The sequence below is a fragment of the Eubalaena glacialis genome, chromosome 8 (genome assembly GCF_028564815.1).
Source record: "Eubalaena glacialis isolate mEubGla1 chromosome 8, mEubGla1.1.hap2.+ XY, whole genome shotgun sequence".
NCBI classification, from domain to species: Eukaryota; Metazoa; Chordata; class Mammalia; order Artiodactyla; family Balaenidae; genus Eubalaena; species Eubalaena glacialis.
The window spans coordinates 51,947,627-51,975,102 of NC_083723.1; the positions used below are offsets into that span (position 1 = coordinate 51,947,627).

The 27,476-nt window shown below is 40.2% G+C and overlaps 1 protein-coding gene across 1 annotated transcript in view; it reads left to right on the forward strand.

The window, feature by feature from the left end:
• IGF2BP3 (insulin like growth factor 2 mRNA binding protein 3) overlaps positions 1 to 26,898 on the forward strand; it is a 140,835-nt gene extending 113,937 nt beyond the window's left edge. Inside the window, exons 6-15 of the mRNA XM_061197688.1 lie at positions 516 to 797; positions 5,132 to 5,266; positions 6,557 to 6,679; positions 8,798 to 8,933; positions 10,460 to 10,585; positions 19,010 to 19,126; positions 22,249 to 22,323; positions 24,891 to 25,022; positions 25,731 to 25,844; positions 26,134 to 26,898. Coding sequence (XP_061053671.1) covers positions 516 to 797; positions 5,132 to 5,266; positions 6,557 to 6,679; positions 8,798 to 8,933; positions 10,460 to 10,585; positions 19,010 to 19,126; positions 22,249 to 22,323; positions 24,891 to 25,022; positions 25,731 to 25,844; positions 26,134 to 26,232 — 1,339 coding nt within the window. The 3' untranslated portion in view covers positions 26,233 to 26,898. The remainder of the gene's footprint in view (positions 1 to 515; positions 798 to 5,131; positions 5,267 to 6,556; positions 6,680 to 8,797; positions 8,934 to 10,459; positions 10,586 to 19,009; positions 19,127 to 22,248; positions 22,324 to 24,890; positions 25,023 to 25,730; positions 25,845 to 26,133) is intronic.
• Positions 26,899 to 27,476: the final 578 nt, after the last annotated feature.

Genomic DNA, 27,476 nt, shown 5'->3' on the forward strand with positions numbered 1-27,476 from the left:
ATAGGCTGTTACTGACCTTATGGGTAATAGCTTAGTCAAGAGTGGGGTTTTTTTTTTGTTTTTCTTGTTTGTTGGTTGGTTGGTTTTTTTGTTTGTTTCTGTGTTTTGTTGTTTTGTTTTTTTGGCCGCACCATGCGGCTTGTGGTATCTTAGTTCCCCAACCAGGGATTGAACTCAGGCTCTCAGCAGTGAGAGCGCCAAGTCCTAACCACTGGACCACCAGGGAATTCCCTAGTCAGGGTTTGACAGTGTTTTTTTTACTTTATTGGTAGATGGCAAATATGTTCCCTTTGGAAACTTGTTGGTCTTTCCTATGTGTCCTTCAAAGGAAAAGTGCAGGTCGGGGGTGGGGGGGGAGTGTTATGTGTGTTCTGGGTTTGCTACTTCTTCAGTGGCTTTATTCAGAAGTTTTAGAGCCAGTAATCCTGAGTGGAAGAGGTGGGTATTGCTTTGCTGAAAGGTTTGTTTTATAGCTCGGTTCCTCTTCCCACCCCCTGCTCCTGGTCAACTTTCAGAGCTTTAGACAAACTGAATGGATTCCAGCTGGAGAACTTCACACTGAAAGTGGCCTACATCCCTGACGAAATGGCTGCCCAGCAGAACCCCTCGCAGCAGCCCCGAGGTCGCCGTGGGTTTGGGCAGAGGGGCTCATCGCGGCAGGGGTCTCCAGGATCCATGTCCAAGCAGAAGCCGTGCGACTTGCCTCTACGTCTGCTGGTTCCCACCCAATTCGTTGGAGCTATTATAGGAAAAGAAGGTGCTACCATTCGGAACATTACCAAACAGACCCAGTCTAAGTGAGTATTCCTGAGTGTGTGGGGGGCCTTCATGCTTTCCCCTTTGGATCTTAAAAACAGAGTAGGTTGTCTTGGTACTTCGTGTCCTTCTGAACATGGTAATGATCACTTCTTGTATGGTACTTGGGAATCCGGAAAATCTTTGTGATTTGATATACTTTTTATTTTTAATAAATCAATAAAATAAATGTATTTGTTTATTTATTTATGACTGCGGTGGGTTGCACGTGGGCTTTCTCTAGTTGCGGTGAGTGGGGGCTACTCTTCGCTGCGGTGCACGGGCTTCTCATTGCGGTGGCTTCTCTTGGTGTGGAGCGCAGGCTTCAGTAGTTGTGGCTCGAGGGCTCTAGAGCGCAGGCTCAGTAGTTGTGGCGCACAGGCTTAGTTGCTCTGCGGCACGTGGGATCTTCCCGGACCAGGGATCGAACCCATGTCCCCTGCATTGGCAGGCGGATTCTTATCCACTGCGCCACCAGGGAATTCCCGTGATTTGATATCTTAGTGTTCATTTCATATAAACCTGGGGCTAAACCTTAATCTCAAAGGGAACTTCAAATTTTCACACATGAATGGAAAACAAATGATACTTAATCCACTCCTGATGAGGGAGGCCCTGATAAACAAAAGGGCAGCTTCTAGGTTCTCTGCTCTCCCATCTCCACTCTGACCTCCAGTGATAACTGCCTTCAGTGCTTTTGGAAGTAATTTTCTGGGTCCAGTACAGAGATAGTTTTTCAGTCTTGCTTTACTTCAGTGAAGAATCATTCAGCTATGGTCCATAGATATCCTGTGTTTAAGCCATGTAGTTAGAATGGTTGTTTCTTTAGGATGTTGTTTGATAGTTTTAATTTGCAGATTTTGAGGAATTAGAAGATTCTCCGTCAAACCTTGGCACTAACTTTTTAGGAGTAGAAAGCAGGAGCTATTTGTTTTTATTTACCACTGTAGCCCCAGTGGTGGGCATGTTGCCTTACATGTAGGTGGGTCTCATATTTGTCAAATGAGTGAAATAACTATATGTGAATTATATTTAATGCCCTTAAAATATATCTAAGGGACTTTCTCAATTTTGAAGCCCCAGTGATTATATATTCATTGTTTTGCTTTAGTAACCATCCTGTTATGCTATAGTGAAGATTTTGACACAAAGAAACTTGGTAATGAACTCTGTCCTCACCCTTAGTTCTGTAAATTGCTACCAGGCACATCTCTGGGACAGCTGCTGCGATATTTCCTGAAGAACTGTGGGTGTATTAGGGAGAAAAGGCTGTGTGTACAAACCTCTCTTGTGTCATTCTATACGAAAGGGTAGGGAAATGGCCCCTGGGCCAGCTACAGAGATGACTGTGGATCATTTTGCTTTTTAAATTTAGTAAGAAAAATTATTATTTTGTGTGGTTCAAGGAGTTAAGCAGAGTCTTTTTCAGAAAGTGCGACTATACCTTGTGCTGTGTATACCTTGCCTACGTGTTTGTTCCAACAGGCTTAAGATGCTATCCATGTTCATCACAGGCACCATGCCTGCCTTGAGCTGGCTGACTCATTTCTCACGCAGAAACAAACGAACTGTGTCTAGTGGTGGTTGCGTACCCACTCCCCTGTGGAGTGACATCTGGTCCTGCCTTCCCCTGCTTTGAAGCAGGAGTTGCTGGGTGCTGGTTACCTTTGTGCAAACTCAGTGGCTTTGACTTCATAATGTAGAGTGTGGGGAAGACAACTGAACCATAGCCTAATCAGTTTTCATCTTAAATTTGCCTGGTTTTAATACTAAAATTTAAGGGCTTCTTGCTTCCCTTGATTCCCCGTTACCTGCAGAAACTAATTATTCAATGGTTTACCATCCTTGTCACATGGCAGATTAAAGTTGTTCCTTTTAAAGCTACTCATTTCCTTGTCGGAGGAAAGAGCTTCTGTGATTTAAATTGAACTGTTTGTTTTATTTAAGCAGGAAGATGGAGGATGGAGAGGGAAGGGAAGCAATTTTTGTTGTATCCGATGATTCACTTGCAGCTCTGCCAGCGGATTTAATTAACTCTTGCCATTGAAACTAGTCATTATCAGATCTTCTGTTTCTGGAATGGCCTTGCAGGGCTACCCTAATCTGTAAAACAACATCACCTTCTCTCAGAGGATCAGAGTTTAGTAATCCTTAACACAGTGAGCCGGTGGAAATAAACCGGGAGGAGGGAGATTAACATGTTACCTACTAGAAGAGAGACAATACTTACAGTGATTGGGATTGAAACCAGTGACTGCAAAGATGGTTCCTGAGATCAGAACTGTTATCTAAGATATTTTATTGGTTATTTCTAGATATCCCTTATTTGTTTCACTTCTACATTGCCCTAATTTTTAGTTACAGGTTTTAATTCTGAGATAAATCTTCAGTTTTCAATCAGACATTTAGGAAAATGAAATCCAGGCCTTGATTTTCTTGGCAGGATGAAGTGGTCCTTCTCATGACCACGAGTTACACAGCTCTTCATCTAGTGTTTGAGTGGCCAAGGGAACTCACCAGTACTTAATTTTCCCTGAACACAGTTTTTTTTTTTTTTTGATAGTTGATTTTCTTTCTTGTACTTTTTAAACAGAAGACTTATTTTTGTATTTAATTCAAAACGTACAAGTATGTACATTAAAAAAATAAAAACAAAAAGCTAATCTTCATCTAACCCCCAAGGTGACCATTGTTAAGTTGAGGATATGTCTTTACAGGACTCGTTCCTTGTAGCTACTAACATGTGTAGCTTTAAATGAGAAATCATACCATGGTATGTATTGCATTTTCTTTCACATAAGATCAAGGACCTCTAACTATGCTGGCACCTGTAATTTAACCACATGTTTTCGAACAGCTGTATAGTATGGATGTAATGTTATTTAACTGTTTCTTCCTGAGAGGTATTTCAAAGGTAATTCCAACTTTCTTTCTGTTACAAATAGTGCTACAGTGAACATTCCTGCACTAGTGATTTTCAAGCAGTAGTGGTCCCCCCTGCAGACGTTCGGCAATGTCTGGAGACATTTTTGGTTGTCACATCTGCATGAGAGGGGGGTGCCACTGGCATCTAGTGGGCAGAGGCCAGGGATGCTGCTGAATGTCCTACAATGCACGAGACAGCCTCCACAGCAGAGCACTAGTCTGATCTGAAATGTCAATACTGCAAAGGGTGAAAAACACCCGTCTTGGCCCATGTATGAGACTACATCTGTAGGAGGCGTTACGAGAAGTAGGATTCTTAGGTCAAAAGATCATAAGCATGGGGGCTTCCCTGGTGGCGCAGTGGTTGAGAATCTGCCTGCTAATGCAGGGGACACGGGTTCGAGCCCTGGCCTGGGAAGATCCCACATGCCGCGGAGCAACTAGGCCCGTGTGCCACAACTACTGAGCCTGCGCGTCTGGAGCTTGTGCTCCGCAACAAGAGAGGCCGCGATAGTGAGAGGCCCGCGCACCACGATGAAGAGTGGCCCCCGCTTGCCACAACTAGAGAAAGCCCTCGCACAGAAACGAAGACCCAACACAGCCAAAAATAATAAAATAAAATAAATAATAATTAAAAAAAAAAAAAAAGATCATAAGCAGCTCAGCTCTGATAGGTCCTGGCGGTTTGCTCTGTACTCTGCACCGCACCAGAAGGGTGGCCGTGCCCAGATCCGCATCCTCTTGCCAGCACTTGATTTCATCCATTAACGTGCTCGCAGGCCTAGAAGAAAATGACACCTTGTTTTAATGACCAGTGAGGTGGAACATCGTTTTGTGTTTATTGGCCATTTGCTGTTCTTTGAAGTGGAATTGCCATCTCTCTGGGTTCCAATCCCATCACTATTTGTTATGCACCTTCCTCTCTCAAGGAGGCAAAATGTAGAAAGAGCCCTGCCAGAGGAAACAGAGGAGCGAAATCCCCACATGTGACGGACGGTGGACATACAGTATAGAATCAGGAGTTCCACCTGGCTTGTGGAATTCCAGCCCCAGTCCTCTTGGCTTGTGTTCCCGTCCCCCTTGGTTTTAGAGCAGAAGAAAGCCTTTTGTTTGAACCCAGGCTCTCGGACGTGAGATGTTTGACCTGTGGCACCTAAAAGGAAAATTAAGCACGTGCAGCTTGGGCAGAATGAAAAGATGCCCCTGCATGAGCAAAGAGAGGGGAGTACTCCTGGAATTAAAATTGGTCTCATCCATGGTGACAGCTTATCAAGACTTGATGCTTTTGAGGGGAGTGAGTCATCCACTCTTTGCCCAGAAGTGCTGTGACTTCAAAGTTGGTAATTACAGACTCTATTGTGAATACATGCTTACAGCTCTTGTTTTCCTCTCCCTTTGTGCCCACCGGAAGAATTGATGTCCATCGTAAAGAGAATGCAGGTGCTGCTGAGAAGTCAATTACTATTCTCTCTACCCCTGAGGGCACCTCTGCGGCTTGTAAGTCTATTCTGGAGATTATGCATAAAGAAGCTCAAGATATAAAATTGTGAGTAAAGAGGATTACCCCGTGAAGAGGCTGATATTTACACTGTCTTATTTTGGAATTCTGTGACACAGTTCTTGGGAATTGCCAACAAAGAAAGAGAAATGCTGTCCCAAAGAGCGACAGAGGGTTGGCACTATTGATTTGGTTATAAAGCATAAGTCTTTTAAATATTTTGTTTTCATTCATGTTTGGATATCTTGTGAGTGGTGTAATGGGAACCGTCTAGCTGTAAAAGAAGGCAATTGGGTGTCACAGGAAGCTCACCTAAGGTCCAAGAAGTATCCCTGGGATTTACCCAAAGCAGGGACCCCAAATCCTCACTCCTTTACTTGGAGCTCGCTGGAGCTCTGTCCATGTCTGCCCAGCCTCCCCTGCAGCAGCAGGGAGTATGGAGGTGAGGAAATCCCTAATCTTGTGCTACGGTAAACTGGAGATTGATTGGGGCGTTTCAGGTTGAAACTCTAAGTATCTTTTGCACAGGAGCCTTGAGCAGAAGTTGGGTTCTCTGCTGCTTGTAGCATCCAGCACAGTGGTGTGCTGAAAGTAGGATCCAGAGTAAGATGCTGGACTTAGCTTGGGGACCTAATGACTAGCATTTAATTTGTAGGGACCTTTGAAATATATTACATATATTTTAATTATAAGGTATATTATATGTTGCTGTATTATGAGATTAAAATTCTTTTTTAGTACAGAGAAAAGTAAAGAAAAAGCCCACCATTCAGATAACCCCAATGACATTTTCAAACAATGCTACATATATGACTTGGAAATTCAGAAAGGTACAAAATGAAAAGTGAAAGCCGTCCCTTCCTGCTCTTATACTCTTCCCCCAAGGTGTAACCACTGTTGAGTTTCTTCTGTTTCCCTCTATAAATTGTGCATGTTACCTCCAGGAGTGTATTTTAAAATTATTCTGAAATCACACTGGTTTGCATTTGTACGTGGTGTTCTGGTACTCAGGGTTTCAGAATATGGGTTTGAGTAAGGTGTTTTCAAAGAGCTAACAGAATCCATTTTTGGAAGACATTCCCTGAGATGAATAAAAGAAAACTTTTAAAAATTAACTCCTATCCAAATACTTGTCAGTGTTTTTTCACCCCCTCTATTCATGCATTGCTAGAATGTAGGCTAATGGTCAGCAAGCTTTAAACTATACTTAGCAGAATTCTTCCTATATGGTAGGTAGGAAGTAAATGTTTAATGAATGAATGTTGTCTTTTTACCCTACAGTAGGCTTACTTACCCTGATTTGATGGCCTTTTTATTTGTTTCTTTCTTTCTTTACAGCACAGAAGAGATTCCCTTGAAGATTTTAGCCCATAATAACTTTGTAGGACGTCTTATTGGTAAGGAAGGAAGAAACCTTAAAAAAATTGAGCAAGACACAGACACTAAAATCACAATATCTCCGTAAGTGCTGGCTTGCTTTCTTTTGAATCAGAAAACTTTCACACACCGTTTCTAAGCTGTAGGTTATATATTAAGCATTTTACAGCTCTTGGAGCTGGCCTGTACCACCATACTTACACTTCATTTCTCAAACTGAGTCTGCCGCCTGCTATCTGTTTCTAACTCATAGTGAAAGCATTATCTGTTCCCACTAAAAAGGCAGGACGCACTAAATACTTTACGTTCGTATTTCCTAGCTGAAGTCTTGGTCAGGTTTTCTGGCATATACTCCCAAAGTTGGAATATATAACCCAGTGTATTATGCATTGCTGTGTAACAAATTATCCCAACACTGGACCGCTGACGACAAGGGTAAGCATTGATTGCTCACCTAGTTTCTGTGGGTCAGGAATTTAGGAACAGCTTGACTGGGTGGTTCTGGTTGGGGATCTCCTGATGTTGCTGAGAAGCTGATGCCGGCTCTTGGAGTGAGGCCTCAGCTCCTGGGCCTCTCCACAGGGCTGTTTGGGTGTCTTAAAGACACAGCAGCTCTCTTCCCTCAGACTGAATGATCTAGGAAAGAGCAAGACGGAAGCGGCAGTGTCTTTTATAACATAGCCTCAGAAGTCACACTCTTTACCATTTTTCTATTGTTGTTGACATGTTGGCTCTAGTTAGTGTGGGAGGAGACTGCCCATCCCTGGAGAGTGGGGATTTGGAGGCTGGCCCCCATGCCTAGGGCCATGAGTGCTCTGAAATTATATGGAAAGGCCTTTGTCTTCTGAGGGTGACTTTCCTTCATTTCCTTCAGAGTACCCCAAAAAGTCGAAGAATAGTAGAGAAAGACTGGGGCATATGTTCATGTAGTAAGGAGTTTTCAAAGAAGGGGGCGGAAAGGAAGTGGGAGAGTTGTGCTTTGTGGGCAAGAAAGGAAAAACTGCACAGTTTTAAAAATAACAAATGATCCTACCCTGTCTTGAATTTTATGCTCAGAAAGGGGAGGGTTTTAATAGAAAATAATCTTAAAATCTATTCTGGAAGCAACTATTTTAAAAATTGTAACAGAAAATGCTTGGCAGGGGAGAGGTGGGTTGAGCCTGGAGATGAGACATACACTTGTTTAAGTAGTCTAAGACAAATCATCTTCATTGTGTAGATGTCTGTATTTTTAGCGAGTTTAGGAAGAAGTTAAGGAAAAATATCCTATTCATCTGGCTCAAGTCTAGCTTGAGACATTTTGTTAGTAATGAAAATGAGAATTTTAACCCTAGGAATATGAAGGGGAGCTGTCTCAATATTCTGTATCCTTTCCATCCGTATATTTAGTCTTATTTCCATGGTAAGTATCTCCCACTGGTTTCCCTTCAAGGCTGTTGACTGGCTCAGGCTTAGGTGGTCTCAGATGTCACCTGAATGGATTTTGAAACTTCAACAGGAGCTGAGTCAAGCAGGGAGTTTCTGAATACTGCTGTTGCATTCTAACTTTTTAGTTGTCTAAATGGTCATCGAGGGACTATTTTTAAAATTTAGTCAAAATGGATTGATTTGTATTAATTCCTGAAGCCTACGTCAATCTAAATTCTAAAATTACCATCAAAAATAAGTTTAGACACGTGAATTCTGGCTTGCCCTTTTGGAATATTTCCGTGCTTATTCCTTGCTTGGCGACCCAGAAAATGCAATTGCATGAGAATGCCAGTTAATGCCTCGAATTGGTCAGTGCAGACTAGGAACATACTTATTAAAAGTTATGTTCATTTGGTTCTTGGTTTCCACTAAAACTGTATATTCCTCTGATCATTTTCTTTACATTTCACTGTTAAATTGTGAAAATAGTTCACCTTAAGTGGTCAAGAAGTGCACTCTATTTAAAACATGGACTTAATCGAACTGTGTACATTCAGCGGTGTTTATTGAGAAGGTGGGAGGGGCAGTATTTTCTTCTCTCATGCAGTTTTACAATTCTTGGAGTCATGTCTTTTGGGGCTTACTCATTTTTCATCATGTCTAACCACCCACTTTTACATATTGCCAGCCTCCACAGTTGGGTTTTAATTGCCATCTATGGCTGAACTATTATCAACTGTCTTCCTCCTATAATTTCCAGTCTTTTTCTTTCCCCTCTGTTTCAATCTGCAGGTTGCAGGAACTGACGCTGTACAATCCAGAGCGCACCATTACGGTTAAAGGCAGTGTGGAAACATGTGCCAAAGCTGAGGAAGAGATAATGAAGAAAATCAGGGAGTCTTATGAAAATGATATTGCTTCCATGAATGTTAGTTTTAATATGAAGGAAATGTCTTTATTTTGATGAACAATCAAAAGATGTTTTCAATTGCATTAACATTGATTCCTTTAATGGTGTCATTGTTAGATGTGGTTTCTAATCGATTTTTAGCACCACGGTGAGTGCCCTGGGATAGTTGGCAAGACGCAGACTTTGACATCAGGCTTGGCTATCTCTGTGATTTTAGCCAACTTCGAGCCTTAGCTTCCTTACCTGTGAGGTAAGGCTAATACCTCCCTTAAAAAGGTTAATCTCTCCCATACCATGTGAGTTGGAGGGAGATGATAGTATTACAGGAATGTGGGCTTTAGCGGTCTGTGAACTGGGTTTGAATCCCAGCTCAACCATTTATTAGCTGTATCTCTATTCTCTTGGACAACTTATTTGGTCTCTCTGAGCACCAGTTTCCTCATCTGTAAAATGGAGATACTGCCTACATGGCATGCTTATTAGGATTATAATAGATACAGTGCATATAAAAGCTACTGTTATGAATACAAATTTAAAATTTGGTTACTCATAAACCTTGGAGATAAAAGAATTTCAAATGACAAAACAATCTGTGTAGTGCAAGTGCATTGCTGACATTCCTTAATGGATGGAATGGTGCAGAAAATGCAGCGTTTCCAAAGTCTATCTTGAATTTTCAAGTAAATGATTAAAAAACAGTTCCTCAGTTGGGCCTGTCATCTGAAACATTACACCTAAAAGAAGGGAAAATGTAAAAATGATATTACCTTTGTGAGAAGAGCCTGGAATGCTAATCATTTTACCCCCACATGACTGCTGCCTACCTACCTTCCTTCACATTATCACTGCTCATCCAAATGTTTCAGAGTCGCCTGGGGGTAAATTCAGCCCCACAGGCCTTTAAAAAAGATACTTGAGTGTGCTCAAGTCTGAACTCTGTAGTCCCCACCTTATTTCCTTAACCCTTATCAAATTAAGCCAAAACAAAATCCCATTTCTGGCTCCTGGATCCATTCCAAAGATAAGTTTAGTTGTAGAAGACATGGGGATGAGACCTGATTTCCAAAGGGCTTGATTTTGTTTTGGGTCTTTAGACTCATGACTGCCAAATTTTTTCCATGGCGTAAAGATCTCTTAATATCTGCTATCTGGTTTGCTCTTCGATGAACAAATCTTGTTTGCTTGTTTCTTCAATTAATGCAAGGTTTTCAGTCTCTATTTACTGTGTGCCCAGAGTGTACAGATTACATATACGTCTGAGCGCTGTGAGCTGGTCGTAAAGGCAAGAAAGCTGTGTTCCCTGCTTTGAGGAACCTAGCATGGCTTCAGGTCAAAGAGGCGGCAGACGGCACATGGATTTTAAAATATCAAGAATTATAAACAGACATAACCTACATACTCAAGTATTTATCACATGGAACATCTGCTTTGTTCTAAAATTTGAGTCATAAAACGAGGTCACAGTCTGGATATTATCACATATAAATGCTCACTTACACTTGATCTTGTAATTGTAAAATGAAGGGACCTTTTTACCATTGCAGCTTCAAGCACATTTAATTCCTGGATTAAATCTGAATGCCTTGGGTCTGTTCCCACCCACTTCAGGGATGCCACCTCCCACCTCAGGGCCCCCTTCAGCTATGACTCCTCCTTACCCACAGTTTGAGGTAAGACAATGTGCCTTGGCTTTCTTTATGGTTGAGGGGGATGAAGTCAAAGGGACACAGTCAGACTTTGTTGCCCTCGAGTAGTGTGACATTAAATGCTAATTGGGAAAAATCTTAATGTAAAACCTGGTCCCCGTGTGATCTCTCATCAGTTTGGAGCCAGCACAGGCTTTTCAATTCTTGTCACTAGAACCTTCTTATCTTTGTAGAGTAGACCCGTGAGTTACTTCTTTTGAAGTTCTTGAGTGGTAGGGTTGTCAATGTATGTTTTCAGATATCAAAAGAAAAGTTTGAGACTTTGAGGAGGGGGAAAGAGGTTAGTTATTTTTAAATGTTGAAGGAAAGGATTTTTAAAAGGCTTCCTTCATCTTGAACTTCACCTGAAAGTTTACTGCTTTGAAAGGTCAGTAAAGACTAGACACGTTTTCCACTTTGAATGTTTTTACTTATTAAACAGCTCAGGCAGTCGTGCCCACAAATCTATTGTGCATGTGTGTGTTTGTGTGCAAACATTAAAAAGCTTTTATTTGTTTTGTAAACAGGTGGATTATTAAGAAATAATCCTTATTTTTATATTTGCTTTTTAAGAGTAGCATTTTTCCTGAGGTCAGAAATAGGAGACCAGTGATAGTATGAAAATAAATGCAGCCTAGCAGACACTGTATACAATAATTTTTTTTGAAAGAAGTGCACAATTCAGTTGCATCAACAATAATAACCGGAGGTAGACAATCATGTGAAATAAAATTAACATTCTAGGATCTTCCTTCTTGAATTTGTTTTTACATCTCTCCCTTCCTGTTTGGCTCTCGTATCACATAAAGTTGTGAGTGGTACCTGCTACACCAAATTTAGGGAAATGTCCAGGGAGAAAAGGTGGGGGACTCCGTTCTCTCAGTGCCTAGAATACATGTAGAGTAAAATGCGACTGGAGTTCTACAGAGAACACAGATCGCTGAGATTGTTCATATTTTATCCCTATGAGAATGAGAATTTCCTTTGCCCGTTCTTGAAGCTACCAGGCTGTCAGGTGTGCTTAGCTTTTGCCGTGGTCTTGCAGTGTGTGTGTTTCTGCCTTTGCTGTCGGCGACGTTTGCATCTTCCCCTGCCCCTCATCTGCCACTTCAAACCTCTTTGGGCCTAAAAACCATGTAACAAAGCCCATTAATCTAAAGATAGACATCAGAATTTCATATCAAGTGTGAATAGATTGATGATTTGTTTTATAAAGCTTTGCACCACAGCTAAAGGTGATGTGAAGTGGCTGACGTGTTTGTACCTTGGTGCTAAAGGAGAAGGGTGGAAAGAGAGAAGAGCCAGCTCTGTTTGTGTTAGTCTCCTCTTCGCTCTGGGTTTCTTTTCTTACCCATGCAGTGAAGAAACCGAGATAAATGAATTATCTCTAAGGACTCTTCTTTCAGGTCAAACATTACTAGTTTTTACAGAGTTCGATTTTGTTTCTTACAAATTGAAGGTTGCAGCAACCTGCATTGAGCAAATCTATTGGCGCCATTTTCCCAATAGCATTATTTTTAATTAGGTATGTACATTTTTTAGACATAATGCTACTGCACACTTAATAGATGACAGTTGTATACAGTATAAACATAATTTATATGCACTGGGAAACAACAAAATTTGTGCCACTCACTTTATTGTGATACTCGCTTTAATGCAGTGGTCTGGAACGGAACCTGCAATGTCTCTGAGGTATGGCTGTATTTAAAAACTGGGTTAGAGAATTAAAGGTTGGCAGGTGTTTGCTCTCAGCACTCTATGATACTCCTCCACTGCATTTACAGCTGCTGCTGAGAAGCTTACTGTTCTGCTGAAGCTCTCACAGAGGAGTCAGGTTACTCACTAAGATAGTCTCTTTATCCTTGATTCCTGTAGGTTAGCAGCAAATCTCTGCTTTTACTTTAAATATATATTGCCTGGCAAGGAGTAGGTTTTGATGACTAAATGGTTCAAAGACTATTTTCATGTATTGCTTCCTCTTTTAGAGTTTCATTTTTTTTTCTACACGTTTTCTCACTTCTGCTTTGTAACGTGAAAGTAGAATTGATGCATCCTGTCTTTGGATAAATCCCTTGTCGCTGTGCTAGTCCAGAATTTTGCCCATCCCTCCTCCTAAAACATACTCTTCTTCCTGGAACCTGCCAGGTTGATTTTTCCCACAGAGCCAAAGAGTTGGTTCTTCCAACAGACAAAAGTTTCTACTTCCTGCCTAGCAGCTGGCTTACGCAGTACTTCATTGGCAAACTTTGAGTTTATAAATGACAGGAAATGCTCCTTTCAGAAATGCTCAAACAGTAGGGAAGAGGCACTTGGCAGCTAGTGAGCAGAGTAAGAGCTGGAATTGGCATTGCACACAACAACATCTATAGCTGGATGGTCTTGGCAGCTTGCGTTGGGGTTGGGAGACGTTAGTTCAGGCGCCGTTGTCTCCGTAATTCTGATAGCGTCTTCGGAGTCTCCCCAAGTCTCTAGAACAATAGTGTAATCTGAAAACTGCTAACTTGGCTGCTTATGGTAGAGGCAAGAAAGGTGAACACTTCTTCTTAGGTCTTACCTAGTTTGAACTGCTCTTTAAGAAACAAAATATAATTTGAAAGGGATTGTTAGATCAAATGACTCTCATGGAGTCTCGTAGTCCTACTCTTTAGGATTTCTTACTGTGGGTGCAGGTCTTTTGTTAGTAAACAACTTCAAAGTAAATAACTCGTTACATATATTTATTATCTCTCAGAGGTCTTGGTTACTTAGTTATAGGGAGAAACTTTCTTTGCCTTTTTTTTTTTTTAACTTAAACATTCTGTTCAGGTCATGAAGTTGAGTAAACCCAATTTCAGTTCCAGCCCAAAATCCATTAAAACAAAACAAACAAAACAAAACAAAAAACCCCAGGAGTATGTATTTTACAAGCCAAAGGGAGACACTGGCATTCTTCCAGATCCCTGGAGGCTGGTCTTGTTGGCTGGCATGCATGTCGCCGTGCCTTTGTGATGTCTTAGATTCTGTTCCCCACAAAGTAAATACACTTAACCTTACTGTTTGCTCATTCTTGTATTTCCTCATGATAGATGATTAGGAATTACTCATTGGCAGCCTTCACCAGTTATGCAAACTTTCAGTTGAGCAGCTTTGTTCTTCTGTTATTTCAAGCTATAGCGTAGGGTCTGCCAAGAAGTCCAAAGGAAGTTTTGCCAATAGGCATCTGGCAGAAATCCACTGGGAAACAGCTTGTGACCTGAATATCTTTCACCTCTGAAAGTTTAGGAAGAAGGGTTCAGGATAATGCAGCTGAACATTAACTTACATGCAAAGAATGTGTAACGCTATAGGGTAATGCTGATGCGCTTTTTTTTAAGCTCATCTCAGAGTCTTAGATTCACAGGTGAAAGAGACTTATCATAACCCATTGTTCTGGCTTCTTAGTTTTATATGTAAAAATTATGTTTATCTGGGTGTTCTAATCCTGAAAACATGGCTTACTACACTGAATCCCATATAAGAATGGGCCAGTTTAATGACTGTCCAGTAGACAGGATGTTTATGCGAGGTGCCTTATATTCCCAGAAGAAGGTTTCCTTGAAAAGAAATTTATGGTCAGGGATGTGCTTGGTGGATATGGAACTGAAACAAAGGGATTTGGGTGGCGTTCAGAAACGTCTTCATCAGGCTTCCGACACCTGATGAGTCACCTTTTCATTAAGGTGCTATTGCCAATAGTACACACCGCGGTCTGTCAGTCCAGGACACCGCCTCCTGGCATGCTTCCCTCTAACCTCCCAGTGTGGAACTTTTTTCTGTCTGCATACGGATGCTTTCTTTATGTCTTTGCCCCTTCTTTCTATTATAGTTTGGTCCTTTTAGCCCTTCTCTACTGTCCACCATTCCTTTTCCAAATCTTCACTCAACTTTTAAATTCACTCTTAATCTCCGTACTGGATTTGTTACCTCCTACCCCACCTCCCCAAAATCAGTAAAACAAAAGCATCTATAGCCTCTCATCCATGACTGTATCAGAAAGATGATTTTGCTTTTGTTCAACTTTTGAGACTACAACACACTTTCTGCCCGTGAGCTTTTCTCTTAGCCATGGTCCTCGGTATCTTCTAGGCGGAGACGTGCTCAGGCTACATTTGTGAGGCTCCGGGACTTTTGCTCTGAGGATGATGCCTGTTACATTAGGCCTCTGAGGACATTCAGAAGTTGCTCTCTGGGGTCAGTCCCAGGAAAAGTAGTTTTTACTAAACAAATAGTTTTTCTCAAGATGTGGTAAATCATGTAACTAATTGTTTTCTTTAATTAGCTGCTATGAAGCTTAGAGCCAAATTTGTATAATAACAGCATTTCTGGTTTTATCTTTTCTGTTGAGGTCCCTATGCTCATATTTCTTCACCTCCTTTGTCTTAACTTTCTAGATTTTGTGTATTTTGTAAGCAGCATAAAAGATTTCTGGAACATGGCCCAGAAAGCAAATAATTATATAGTCATGACAAAATACAATGGGGCAGACCTGGGTGAATTACACATTAGATTTAGTCTGATCCTTAGGTCTTTATTACTGCCAGCCCCCTGACTCCTCCCACCCCCCTAAAAAAAAGTTTATTATTCGGAAGAACATTACATGGATGTTCTCAGTGAGATAAAATAGTTAGATCCTATCTTTACTTTAAAAAATTGGTTCAGATTAACATACCAGTTTTAATATAAGGACCAGAATGACAAAATAAATTGATACTAACATTGAGCACAGTTTATGGGCAATGTCAGCATTAATTCATTTCTGTCCAGTTATTAAAATAAGAGAGGCCTTAAAGTGTCCCTCTGCAATAAATGGTATGTGGTAATTGCGTAACACCCTAGCAGGCTGTGAGGTACAGTGCTTTCAAAAGAGAGGCATTGTTCTTATGACTTAAAATTATTTCATTCTTCAGTATTTCCATTTGGTTGTTCTTCACTGATGAATAGCAGTAGAAGTTGACTTGGCCAAGCTGTGCCGGATAGGCCTCTTTCACAAATATCCACAGTCAAGAGTTCAGTGGGAAGGCAAAACCTCTTCTGATATGTGTGTTCCAAGAATGCTTACAGAGCCCCAAGGGAATCTTCATTAGACTGACAGCTGTATTAAGGCCTGCAGCGTGTTACAACATCCTACGAAACATACCAAAGATACACCAATTTGTAAAGAATACAGTATGCACATCTATTTATACAGATGCTGAAGAAACAAAATGTACAATGGTTTTTGTCAAGAATATTTTCTGGAGGTGAATTTTAGATTAACTTGTATAGGAAATAAGGAGGTACATGGTGGGGTGTGGTTACAGATAAAGGAAGAGACTTAGAAGAGCAGAGTTCAGATGATTTTTATGTGTGGGAAATGAGACATGGGGTCTAGAACCACACACTGCTTAATATTTGTAAGTGTGAAAGGCATGTTTCGAACCAAAATGACTTCCCCCTGTCTTTTTACACATTTATTCACCCTAAGATAAATTAATTAGCATGAGAATTTGGAAATATCAATTTTAAATGTTCATCCTCTGATCTAGCATTTTTATTACATAAAACCTTAGAATTATTTGTAAAAGGGCACAAGATTTATGTTTAAAGATTTGATTGCAGCGTTAGACAAATTGGTGAAAAATTGGAAACCAAACTTTCTAAAGGTCTTTAAAATAGCATCCTCAGATATAGCAAAATAACTGTCAGGGAATGATGAAGGAATTGGGGATTTTTTTTGGACAACTTTTCTGTGATGTGGTTATTTTATTCTCATAGTGGAAACAAACATTGAAACCCTTAAGTTTCAGTTAAAAGTGTCTTACACATGCTTAAGATGGACGTATTGCAGGTGAGACGACAAACCTGTTGATTGCTTTTCCTTGGTCTAGTAGAGCATCTTGTCCTCTTTTTTGGTGATTCAATTAAACTCATCTTTTTTAGTAAATTTTTAAATTGAGGTATAATTGATGTACAACATTTTCAGGTGATCCAGTATTTGTATACACTGCAAAATGATCACCACAGTAAGTATAGTTAGTTAACATCCATCACCGCACAGTTACAAAAACTTTCTTAACTGTGATGTGAACTTTTAAGATCTACTCTTAGCAACTTTAAAATGTGCGATACAGTATTAACTGTAGTCACCATGCTGTACATTACATCCCCAGGACTTATTTTATAACTGGAAGTTCATACCTTTTGCCCTTCTTTATTTACATCATTGTTTTTTTTTTAACATCTTTATTGGAGGATAATTGCTTTACAATGGTGTGTTAGTTTCTGCTGTATAACAAAGTGAATCAGCTATATATATACATATATCCCCATATCTCCTCCCACCCTCCCTATCCCACCCCTCTAGGTGGTCACAAGGCACCGAGCTGATCTCCCTGTGCTATGTGGCTGCTTCCCACTAGCTATTTTACATTTAGTACTTTACATCATTCTTAATCTTTAGTTTTCCTTATTCTTCAAAATAAAAATGTTCATGGACTGTCTCTGATGCCCCTTTCAGCATGTTGATGATCAAAGGCTTAAGCTTTTACCACCTACACATTAACAAATTTTTTTGACTCATAGAAGTCAAACCAACACAGATGGAGAGAAGAGTGATACAACCAGGGAAGGGAGCACTTCCCTGAGAGCTCTACTGGATATTTTTCTTAACAGTCATTCCTGCAGCTCTATGTATATCGCAAAGTACACCCATACCTGTTGGAATTGGGGTATATACTCATTTTTTGTGAACATGGCTTAGGAGATAGAGAAGCCCAGGTTTAAATCTTGGCTCTAACACCAGTCATTATATGACCTGTGCAAGTAATCTCTCTGGCTCGGTTTTCTCATCTTTAAACTGGGAATGCTCTTAGTTTCTATCAGTTGGATCAGTTGTGAGGTGTAAATGCACAGCAGCTCACGCAGAGGAAGCTCACAAGCTCTCACCACAAAGGACTGCTATGTACACCTGCCCCCTGATCACAGTTATCTTCCTCTTAAGCCTGAGTTTTTACCTCAGCATGCTTTTTACCCATCTTCCACTACTCATAAAAAACACAAAGGTAGCATTCAAATGTTCCATGAATGTCTTAACTGGAATTCCATCATTCTGTGTGGACTGAGTGAGAACCTTTCTGTATGATAATTCGATAATATTTATCAGTTTTAAGTGTTCAGGCCCTTTGACTCAGTAGTGCTAAGAATTTATGCAGTAGAGGTATTTGTACAAGGGCACAAAATTTTTTTGTACAAAGATTTGATTGCAGCATTACATGCGTTAGTTGACAATTGAAAACTATACACATACATAACAGGGATGAGATCGATCCGCTGTTGTGTCTCCCTCTGAAGGAATACAGTTCATAGAATGAGGTAGGGACATAGGAATGACACAGGAAGATATCCAAGGTTATTAAAGTAAAAAAGCAAATGAGAACATGTTATTTGCAGTAGGCACCCGTTCATTAATTTGTTTCATTTCATACACTTTCCTCCATGAAACATGTCTGCCTGTCCTTTTCTAGTTTCCTATTTTCCTTTTCACTGGGTTTTTGTCATTCTTCCTGTCTGGCTTGAAAACAAAAAATCAAATCTGTTTGGGCTTGGCACTTTATTTAGGTAACTAGTTGATGGCAGGGTTAACAGTTATTTGGTCAGTGTAAGTTTTTCTGACTGATTTTGGTAATTCTAAGCAAGTCGTGGACATGTTCAGATTTATTGACATTGTTCTTAGTTTTGTCTTGTGTGATAGCCTTTCCTTTTTCTCATTCCATGTTTATAATTGGTAAATTGGCAAAAGGTTTTCCTTTTATTTAAAGAACCAGACCAGCCTTCTGTTATTACTAGTGTTTTTGTTTATTTAAAAAAAAACAACTTTGCTTCAGAGGAAGGAAACTAAAGACTTAGAAAAAATTCCTACCAAATAATGTGAGTAAACCACATCATATGGAACAGCCTTCTGCTAAGGAGGGACAAGTGAGTGGAATGGCTCCTGCCGCTGAGCATCAGGGTCCCTCTGGAGGTCTGTGGCGCTCAGGGCTCCGTGCTCTCTGCCTCCACGCTGAGCTTACGGGGAGAAGAGGGCGCTGTTATTGCCACTAGGAATTGTTGTGTGGTAAGAGTGGTGGTGTCATTTGGTGGACCAATATTAAGTGGCACAAAATTTGTTTTAAGTCTGTAAACTTGAGGAAAAATTGTAGAGAAAAGTGATGTTTTAAATGTTAACACTTCCAGGATGAATGTGAGATCTTCTCGACCTGTTAGGTAAACTCATACCAACTTACTGTGGTGGTTTTTCCTAAAACTCTCCTCGTATTTCTAACAGTATGAAAATGCCCCTATCCCTATGCCAGCGATACAGCCTGATTTGTATCCAGTAAGCATGTATGTCCTGTCTTTCTTTTCCAACAGCAGTCAGAAACAGAGACTGTTCATCTGTTCATCCCAGCCCTGTCTGTCGGCGCCATCATCGGCAAGCAGGGGCAACACATCAAACAGCTTTCTCGCTTTGCAGGAGCTTCTATTAAGGTACTGTTCTGCCAGCTGTGGCTCTCCTGGTGCTTTAAGGACAGCAAGTTACAGAAATTTGAGTCTTCCTGCCACTCTGTAATTTGAATTGAATGTGGCAGTCTATACTGGGGTTACATAAGTGTGTGACAGAAAACTCCAAACAACACTAGCTTAAACAAGGTAAGTTAAATTCTCTCTCCAGAAAAAGTAGTCTGCAGATACGCAATTTAGCATTAGAATGGTGGTTCTGCCCCATCGCATCCCTGGATATATATTCCTTCTAGCTCATCTTCCCTGGGTGTGGTTTTGGTCCCTCACACTCCCAAATGACGCTATTTACTGCTCGAACAATCAAGGCTGTGGTCCTTTTAAGGAATATACAAATTGACAAAGGCTTGATAAAGTCATAGTTTTCTTCAGGAAAACATCAGTCTATTGGGGGGTTTATTTTGGTTATATTTTATAAATATATATGTAAATAATTTTATTTTTTATTTTTTATTTTTGCCTGCGTTGGGTCTTCGTTGCTGTGCACGGGCTTTCTCTAGTTGCAGCAAGCAGGGGCTACTCTTCGTTGCGGTGCGTGGGCTTCTCATTGCAGTGGCTTCTCTTGTTGCGGAGCACAGGCTCCAGGCGCACGGGCTTCAGTAGTTGTGGCACACAGGCTCAGTAGCGCAGGCTCAGTAGTTGTGGCACACGTGCTTAGTTGCTCCGCGGCATGTGGGATCTTCCCGGACCAGGGCTTGATCCCGTGTCCCCTGCCAACTTGGCAGGCGGATTCTTAACCACTGTGCCACCAGGGAAGTCCAATTTTATAAATATTTTATGAAATTTTTAATTTGAATATAGTACCTAAAAAACCACACTGCACTCAAATGTTTATAGTATCTTTATTTATAACTGGGAAATGGGGAAGTAGCAAATGTTCATCAGCTGGCAAATGCATAAACTGTGGCCCATCTATATAATAAATATTGCTTAGCAGTAAAAAGGGGGGAACTATCAATACATACAACAACTTGAGTGAATCACATGTATTATGCTAAGAGAAAGAAGACTCAAAAAGGCCACATACTGTATGATCCCACTTATATGAAAATTCTGGAAAAGACAGAACTATGGAAATGGAGGAAAAAAAATCAGTGGTTGCCAAGAGTTTGAGGTGGAGGGGTTGAAAACAAAGGCGGCATGAGGAAATTTTGAGTGACAGAATCTGCTTTTATGTTGATTGTGGTGGTATTTACAACTATGTATTTGTTACCAAAGGAGTGAGCTTTACTGTATGTAAACTACACAGTTAATAAAAAAGCAAAACACACAGGAAAGCCCTCATATTCTCTCTTGTAGCAAAAGATAACAAAATACATGAGCAGAAAATGCAGCCAAAATAAATAAATGGGTAAAGGAAAAGACATGATAAAAGACCAAGGGGTGAACTAACTTTACCATCCTGTTAGTTTCCTGATTACTGAGTTAATCTTTAAAACATGCTCACACATGCAAAAAGAACCTAGCAGCTTTGTTTTGAAAAAACTGCAACAAACATTTCATGAACAAGAAGAATTGGGTATTTAGACATTCGGCTCTTTTTCTTTCTGGCTTTAATGGAGGTTTTATGATGAGGTTAAAATATTTTTGTTTCCAGAAAGTCTGAAACATGCATAATCTGAAAGATTCATCAGCACTCCTAACACTTTGCTAGATTTCCATAATGTAAATTTCCATGTATGTACTTACTTTAATAGGCATATATTTGGTATTACCAAACCATAATCATTTGTGTTAACTTACTGGATATTAAGATTGTTCCTAATTTATCCTGCACAGGGGTAGACAAAGTTCTTTTGGTCAAATTGTCATATATAACCTCATCCTTTAACGTAAGTCTACACAAGTGGATTTGGTGAGTCACAGGGCATGTGCTTTTTTCAGGCTTTTGAGAGATTATAGCAATTTGTACTCCTAACCTCAGTGTAGGAGTGCCCTCAGCCCCAGCCCTCTATCACCAGTGTTGACAAAGATCCTTTTTAAAAAAACCAAACCTTAGTCAGAAAGATGAAGAATGATACCTTCTTTTTGGGGTTTCCTGTGACTAATTCTAAGAGTGTGGTCTAAAAGGAAGTAATTATTGGCTTGTTTTACAGACTCAAAATTAGTGCCCAGCATAAAGAATAGTATTAATTTGGGTCTAAGTAACAGAAATGTTAGCTTTATTTTGAGGGAGGGAGAAAGCATGAGTCTATTAAAAGTAAAAAAAACATTTGTTTTGATTATAAACGTGTGGGGAAGGGTCTACTAGACTGTAAGTAATTGACAGTGATCATATTGAGTGGTAGTTGGGATGGCTTTTATTGTATTTTTTGCTTCCTATTCTCATCATTTACTATAGGGAACTGCTTCTTGCACAGCAAATATCTAGCAAAATTTTTTCTTTTAAAACAATTCCTACCAGCCACTCCCCAAATCCTTTCTTACTAGGGGAATGCTGGTTTCCTCTCCCTTCAACAATCTCTGCAACATTTCCCCAGCCCAGGCTTTTTGTGTGATTTCACACGCTCTGCCAAAATAGAAAAGTCTGAGTTTACTTTTCTTCTGCCAAATTAATGTTAGTTTATTCCATATGTTACTCCAGCGAGCGTACTTTGGGGGAATGTACCAGTAGTCTTAGACTGGGGAACCTAGCAGTTTCGTGCACATACAGGAGGCCCAGGGTGTTGTGATGCGCGTGGGCCAAGGACCACCCTTTGAGCACCCACTGGTGTAGTGACGAGGAATGTGACGGCGGAGCCAGGCCCAGCTCTCCCTCCAGCTCCACTGGCCTGTGTGATCACGGGCCAGGTGACTCACCTTCTCCAGCCTCCGGTCTCTCCATGAGGCAGTACCTCATCAGGAAATAGTGAGGGTTAGGTAGAGGTTGCATCTGGACTTTTACATTAGGGCCAGGCACAGTGTAAGTACACAGTATATGGCAGGAGCCATAACTAATGAATCCACATTAATCACTGCCTCTTTGTAACTACCTTCCAGAAGGCTTTCATTCTACATTTCAGTAAGTCATGTGCCAATGACAGGCTGGTTGGTGTAACATTTCTATTAGTGGCACCTGAAAGTGTCATAACCCATTACTGGGTCTGTTACAGATTGCTCCAGCTGAAGCACCAGATGCTAAAGTGAGGATGGTGATTATCACTGGGCCACCAGAGGCTCAGTTCAAGGTATGTGCTCTGGAGTGTGTGCACAGGTAACAAATGAATGGATGTCTTCTTTTCGGAAACTCCATAACCTGGCTTCTCCTGTAAATAAATCTAATAATCACTAGAAAGAATCTCTCAATGGAAATTTCTAAGACTAAGAACAGAGTAGAAACATACCGCAAATTACACTTTAAAAATAAACCAAAGCCTTTGTTCAATTTTGAGAGTTCTGTAATGGTTGTTGGTTTTGCCTATCTCCCAAAGGAGAATTTGCTCAATGCCCTGTTAGCATATGTGAAGGTGAGACCTTAAGACTGAAATTTACAAGTCTGATTCATATGCCTTGCTGTTCTCAAGCTTTTCCTCTTGTCCCAGAGAGGCCTCAACCTTGAATTAAAATGTCCCCGTTTGCTCTTACCCTTGGGTTAACTGTTAGCCCTTGTCCACAGTCGGTCAACAAGCCACTCTAATCTTTTGAATTTTAGAGGTAGAAATGGCAGGAACTCTTACGGCATTTGTCCTGGTGTGAACCATTGGTCATACTGGGGTTTGGGGCCTTTGGGGCTGGAATGCCTCCCACCGTGTCCCGAGAGGTGGTGTAGCAGGGTGATGAAGAGCAGAGACTTGGTACCCAGGCTGCTGGTTCAAATCCCAGCTCTACCATTTACCAGTGGTGTGACCTTGGGCGAGTTACTTAACCTTTCTCCGCCTAGTTCCTTATCTATAAAATCGGGGTTAAAAACACCCACAAAGTTTAAACAAGGTTCTAAGGTTTAAACAATATATAAGGTTTAAACAGTATATGAATTGCTTAGAATAGTGCCTGACACACAGGAAGTACAACATAAATGTGCTGGTGGTGGTGCCGAGCAGACTTGGGATGAATCAGACTAAGACCCTGCCAGATCCTCAAATTCACAAATATATACCTTTGAGTATGTGATTTCTCTCATAAAACTCAGTAGGGTGTCTTGTTTGTCATAGGTAAAAGCAGCTACTCAATTCAGTGTAATTTATCCAAAACCCCTGTCTTGTTCCTACCACTTAGCAGCTGTGTTAACAGGATAACTCTTTAACCGTAAGCCTTACTTCTCTTAAGTTAACAAGTGCCCACCTCTTCCCTCCTTTTAAACCATCACTTTCTTTGACCTCTATTTTTCCATGGGCCATTTTTCACTAAAAATCCGAAGCTTTTTTCACTTCATTTATAGGAAGAACAGGAAACAAAAGGAGGTGCGGGGTACAGTTGGCTAGACTCAAACTTGGGTCAAGAAATTTACTTCCTCATACCAGCCCTGTGGTCCCGGCAGTTCAGATCAAAACTCAGAGATGCTGAAAATTGCTTCCTATCCCAGACTTACAGAGCCAGTCACTTTTAGTTTGAAATACTAAAAGATAAATACAAACATCAATTATGGTCTTATTATCCTATAAATGGAATTAACTATCTAGCAATTTTCATAATGCTTGTATGTTGGGGAATTCAGAGTTTGTTTCCCTGTATCCTCCTATGCCTGTGTTGTTCAGTTGTCTTAAGTGGGACGTTTAAGAAAAGCTATAATGCTTAAATGTCATTTATGTGATCAGTGATAATTACAAATAAATTATTTTATTTTAGACATCTAAGTAATAGTAAACCTCCTAACCCATATTTTTTCTTATGAATTCAAGAGCTTGTTTCAGGGGACAATGTATATCCGTTGCGTCCTTTGACTGTATTGATAGCTAGCTACATCTGTGACCTGAGACTTTGAGGATGAATGGAAGATAGGGTACTAAGATGGATTTTTTTTTTTTTCTGTAACCCCCTAAAATGAGCTTATCATTTCTGCACCAATGAAAACCTGTTGGGTACTTTTGTTTTTGTTCTCTGCTGTGGCAGCTTGTCAGATGAAACCAACTCTGACTTCTTTTTCCTTTGGTGTATACCAGAGCAAATTAATGGTTGTACATAATAGGAGAGGTATATTCTGTATAACTTCTAGTTGTATGCAGCAAGTGACAGGATATGTTTGACTATAACTGTCAGATGTGTATGTTAACTTGATTTTGTAGCCTTAGTCGAAGTAGAAACCATCTGGCTAAGATGAAGAAATGTTTAACTAGAAAATTCCTTGCTGGCCCATTTAGACATCGGCTTGGCTTCTTGTGAGCCTCAAATAGGTGGCTCTGTAGTTCCTCTGAAGTCTCTTTTACTCAAGAAAAATGCAGTTACCATCTTACTGCCAGCAGGAGAGGTTTTACCTTTCAAGTCTGGAGAGCAAATGGTCATTTGCAAAAATTTATTTATTTTAGTTAGGCTGACTGCTAACTTATTGCCTTTAACCGTTTTTGTCAGAAGAATATGGTTTAATCTTATTTCATCAATCATTCAATTGCCTCATCTGTGATGTATAGTTATTATTGTTGTCAACCTTTTCTAGGACTTCCTTACTTTTCCACCTCTTGTGCAACGTTCCACAATCTATCAAATGCAGATGTATCACTGCAAAGGTCTGTTCCAGTGGATCCAGGCCATGTTTAAAGTTAATGGACCTTTTTGCGTTTCCTACATGAATGACACTGATGAGATATGTTCTCATCTGTAGGCTCAGGGAAGAATTTATGGAAAAATTAAAGAAGAAAACTTTGTTAGTCCTAAAGAAGAGGTGAAACTTGAAGCTCACATCAGAGTGCCATCCTTTGCTGCTGGCAGAGTTATTGGAAAAGGAGGCAAAACGGCAAGTACTTCAGCAAAACCTGTGCAGTGGTATGAAAGGGAAAGCGTTGAAAGGTACTTAGGAGTTCCAAGTCCCTAAATTTTGGCTAACTTATAAAAAGCAGGACCGCCTGGGCCAAGGTTTGGAGAAGATTGCCTTTTGTTCCTCCTGAGTGTTGGTGTCAGCTACCAGTGAAAGCAGTGCCTCTCTTTCAGACCACTTTGTATGGGAGAACTATCTCATATTTATAAGGGGCATTTTGCATTTTCTGTTGATATGCATCAGCTTTTTACTTTTATTGTGCAAACAATGACATGAAAAGAAACTTTAAAAAATTTCATCTGCATTTATAACTTATACCTCTGTAACTGAAAAAAGCAAATGGTTTCCAGTTTCTCTTTAACACATAAAACTTCCAAGTCATTTGCAAAGCTATTTACAATTCTGAAGTGACTGAAAGTGTGTATTTTGGAATCAGATTTTCAGGGGTTAAATCTGGTTTTGTCATTAACTTATGCAACTGTGGGCGAGTCAGTTTCTTTCACTAAGGCTTAGTTTTAATTATCTTGAAATGGGGACAATACTAATAAACGATAGAATTATTAGTATTATTAGATGAGATTATAAATATAAAGCCAAAGCTCAGTATTTTGGTACACAGTAAGGAAATGGTAATTTTAAAAAAAAAGAACAACTCCACTTAACATGATTTGTATTTATCTCCTTCAGGTGAATGAGCTCCAGAATTTGTCAAGCGCAGAAGTTGTTGTCCCTCGTGACCAGACGCCTGACGAGAATGACCAAGTGGTCGTCAAAATAACTGGTCACTTCTATGCTTGCCAGGCAAGTGGGTTCTAGTGTGATAAGTGAGCTCTTCTGCTGCTTTCTTCTTCCTGAGTGATCCTCCTCCCATGTGTGTCCCCATGTCATATAAATATTTCAGGCTGCTTGGTGCTTAACACTTTTAATCCCCCTTTTAGCAGGTGATTTCAGAGACTCTGCTAGGAAACTAATAAGTATGTATCTTTAATCTTCAAATAAATTTCAATTTGAAGTTGTTGAAATGGAAGAGTAAATTAACTTTTGGTCATACTTGATCAGGCAGAAATTTCAAAGCTCTCTCCTACTGCAGGTTGCCCAGAGAAAAATTCAGGAAATTCTGACTCAGGTAAAGCAGCACCAACAGCAGAAAGCTCTGCAAAGTGGACCACCTCAGTCAAGACGGAAGTGAAGGCTCAGGAGACAGCCCACCACAGAGGCAGATGCCAAACCAAAGACAGATTGCTTAACCAACAGACGGGCGCTGAACCCCTATCCAGAATCACATGCACAAGTTTTTACCTAGCCGGTTGTTTCTGTGGACCAGGCAACTTTCGAACTCCTGTCTCTGTGAGAATGTATACTTTATGCTCTCTGAAATGTATGACACCCAGCTTTAAAAAAAGAAAAAAATTAGGGGGTGAGGGAGGGAAAGAGAGGAGCTCTGCACTTCCCTTTTGTTGTATTCTCAGTATAACAAATATTCTAATTTTTCTTAATATTCATTCCCCCATAATGCCAGAAATTGGCTTAATGGTGCATTTACTAAATTCATCAAATAAATAAAAATAGATTGCTCCTATGTCCAATTGTTAAAATTGGATCAGAATAGAATTATTACAAGAACTTAAATGTTAAGCTATTAGCATAGAAAAACTGTTCTCAGTTTTATCTAACACTAACACAAATAACCTAAGGGAAGTGCTGAATGGTGTTGGCAGGGGTATTAAATGTGCATTTTTACTCAACTACCTCAGGTATTCAGTAATGCAATGAAAGCAAAATTGTTTTGTTTTTTTCTGAAAATTTTATATACTTTATAAAGGTAAGTCCAACTGTTTTTTAAAAAATAAAATTAGCTAACAGGCAAATAACTGAGAAAAAAATTTTACTTCTGGCTGGTGACAGTAAAGCTGGAAAATTAATTTCAGGTTTTTTGAGGCTTTTGACAGTTATTAGTTGGAAAATCCAGTAAATGTTCAGTGATACAGAGCAGTGCCTATATTTGGAGAGCAGCAAATACCATTTATTTTTTTGTTTATGGTAGGGAAGTTTTTGATGGTACTAACAGAGCGAAGTGGCTGCAGGAGGTTTTGGAACGGCTAGTTTTAATAAATGGCTTCAGGAGACTTCAGGGTTTTTTTGTTTGGCTATGTGATTGAATGCATAAAATGCTTTGTGCTTTTGACTATCACTACCTAAAGCAAGTGTATCTATGGAGACATGCAGCTCCTGTGAACTTTAAATTGATTGGCAAGAAGAAAGCTTCAGCTTGCCTTACAGGATGCTTAGTTTGCCAATATATTTCAGACCAGTTGGTCTATGCTTGGAGCAGACCCCAAAAGAATTGCTTTGTGAAGACCAATGGGGCAGTCAGACGGTGTGACAGTGTTTAAAGGCAATAAAAAGGCTACATCTGCCCGTGCCAGGCACTGT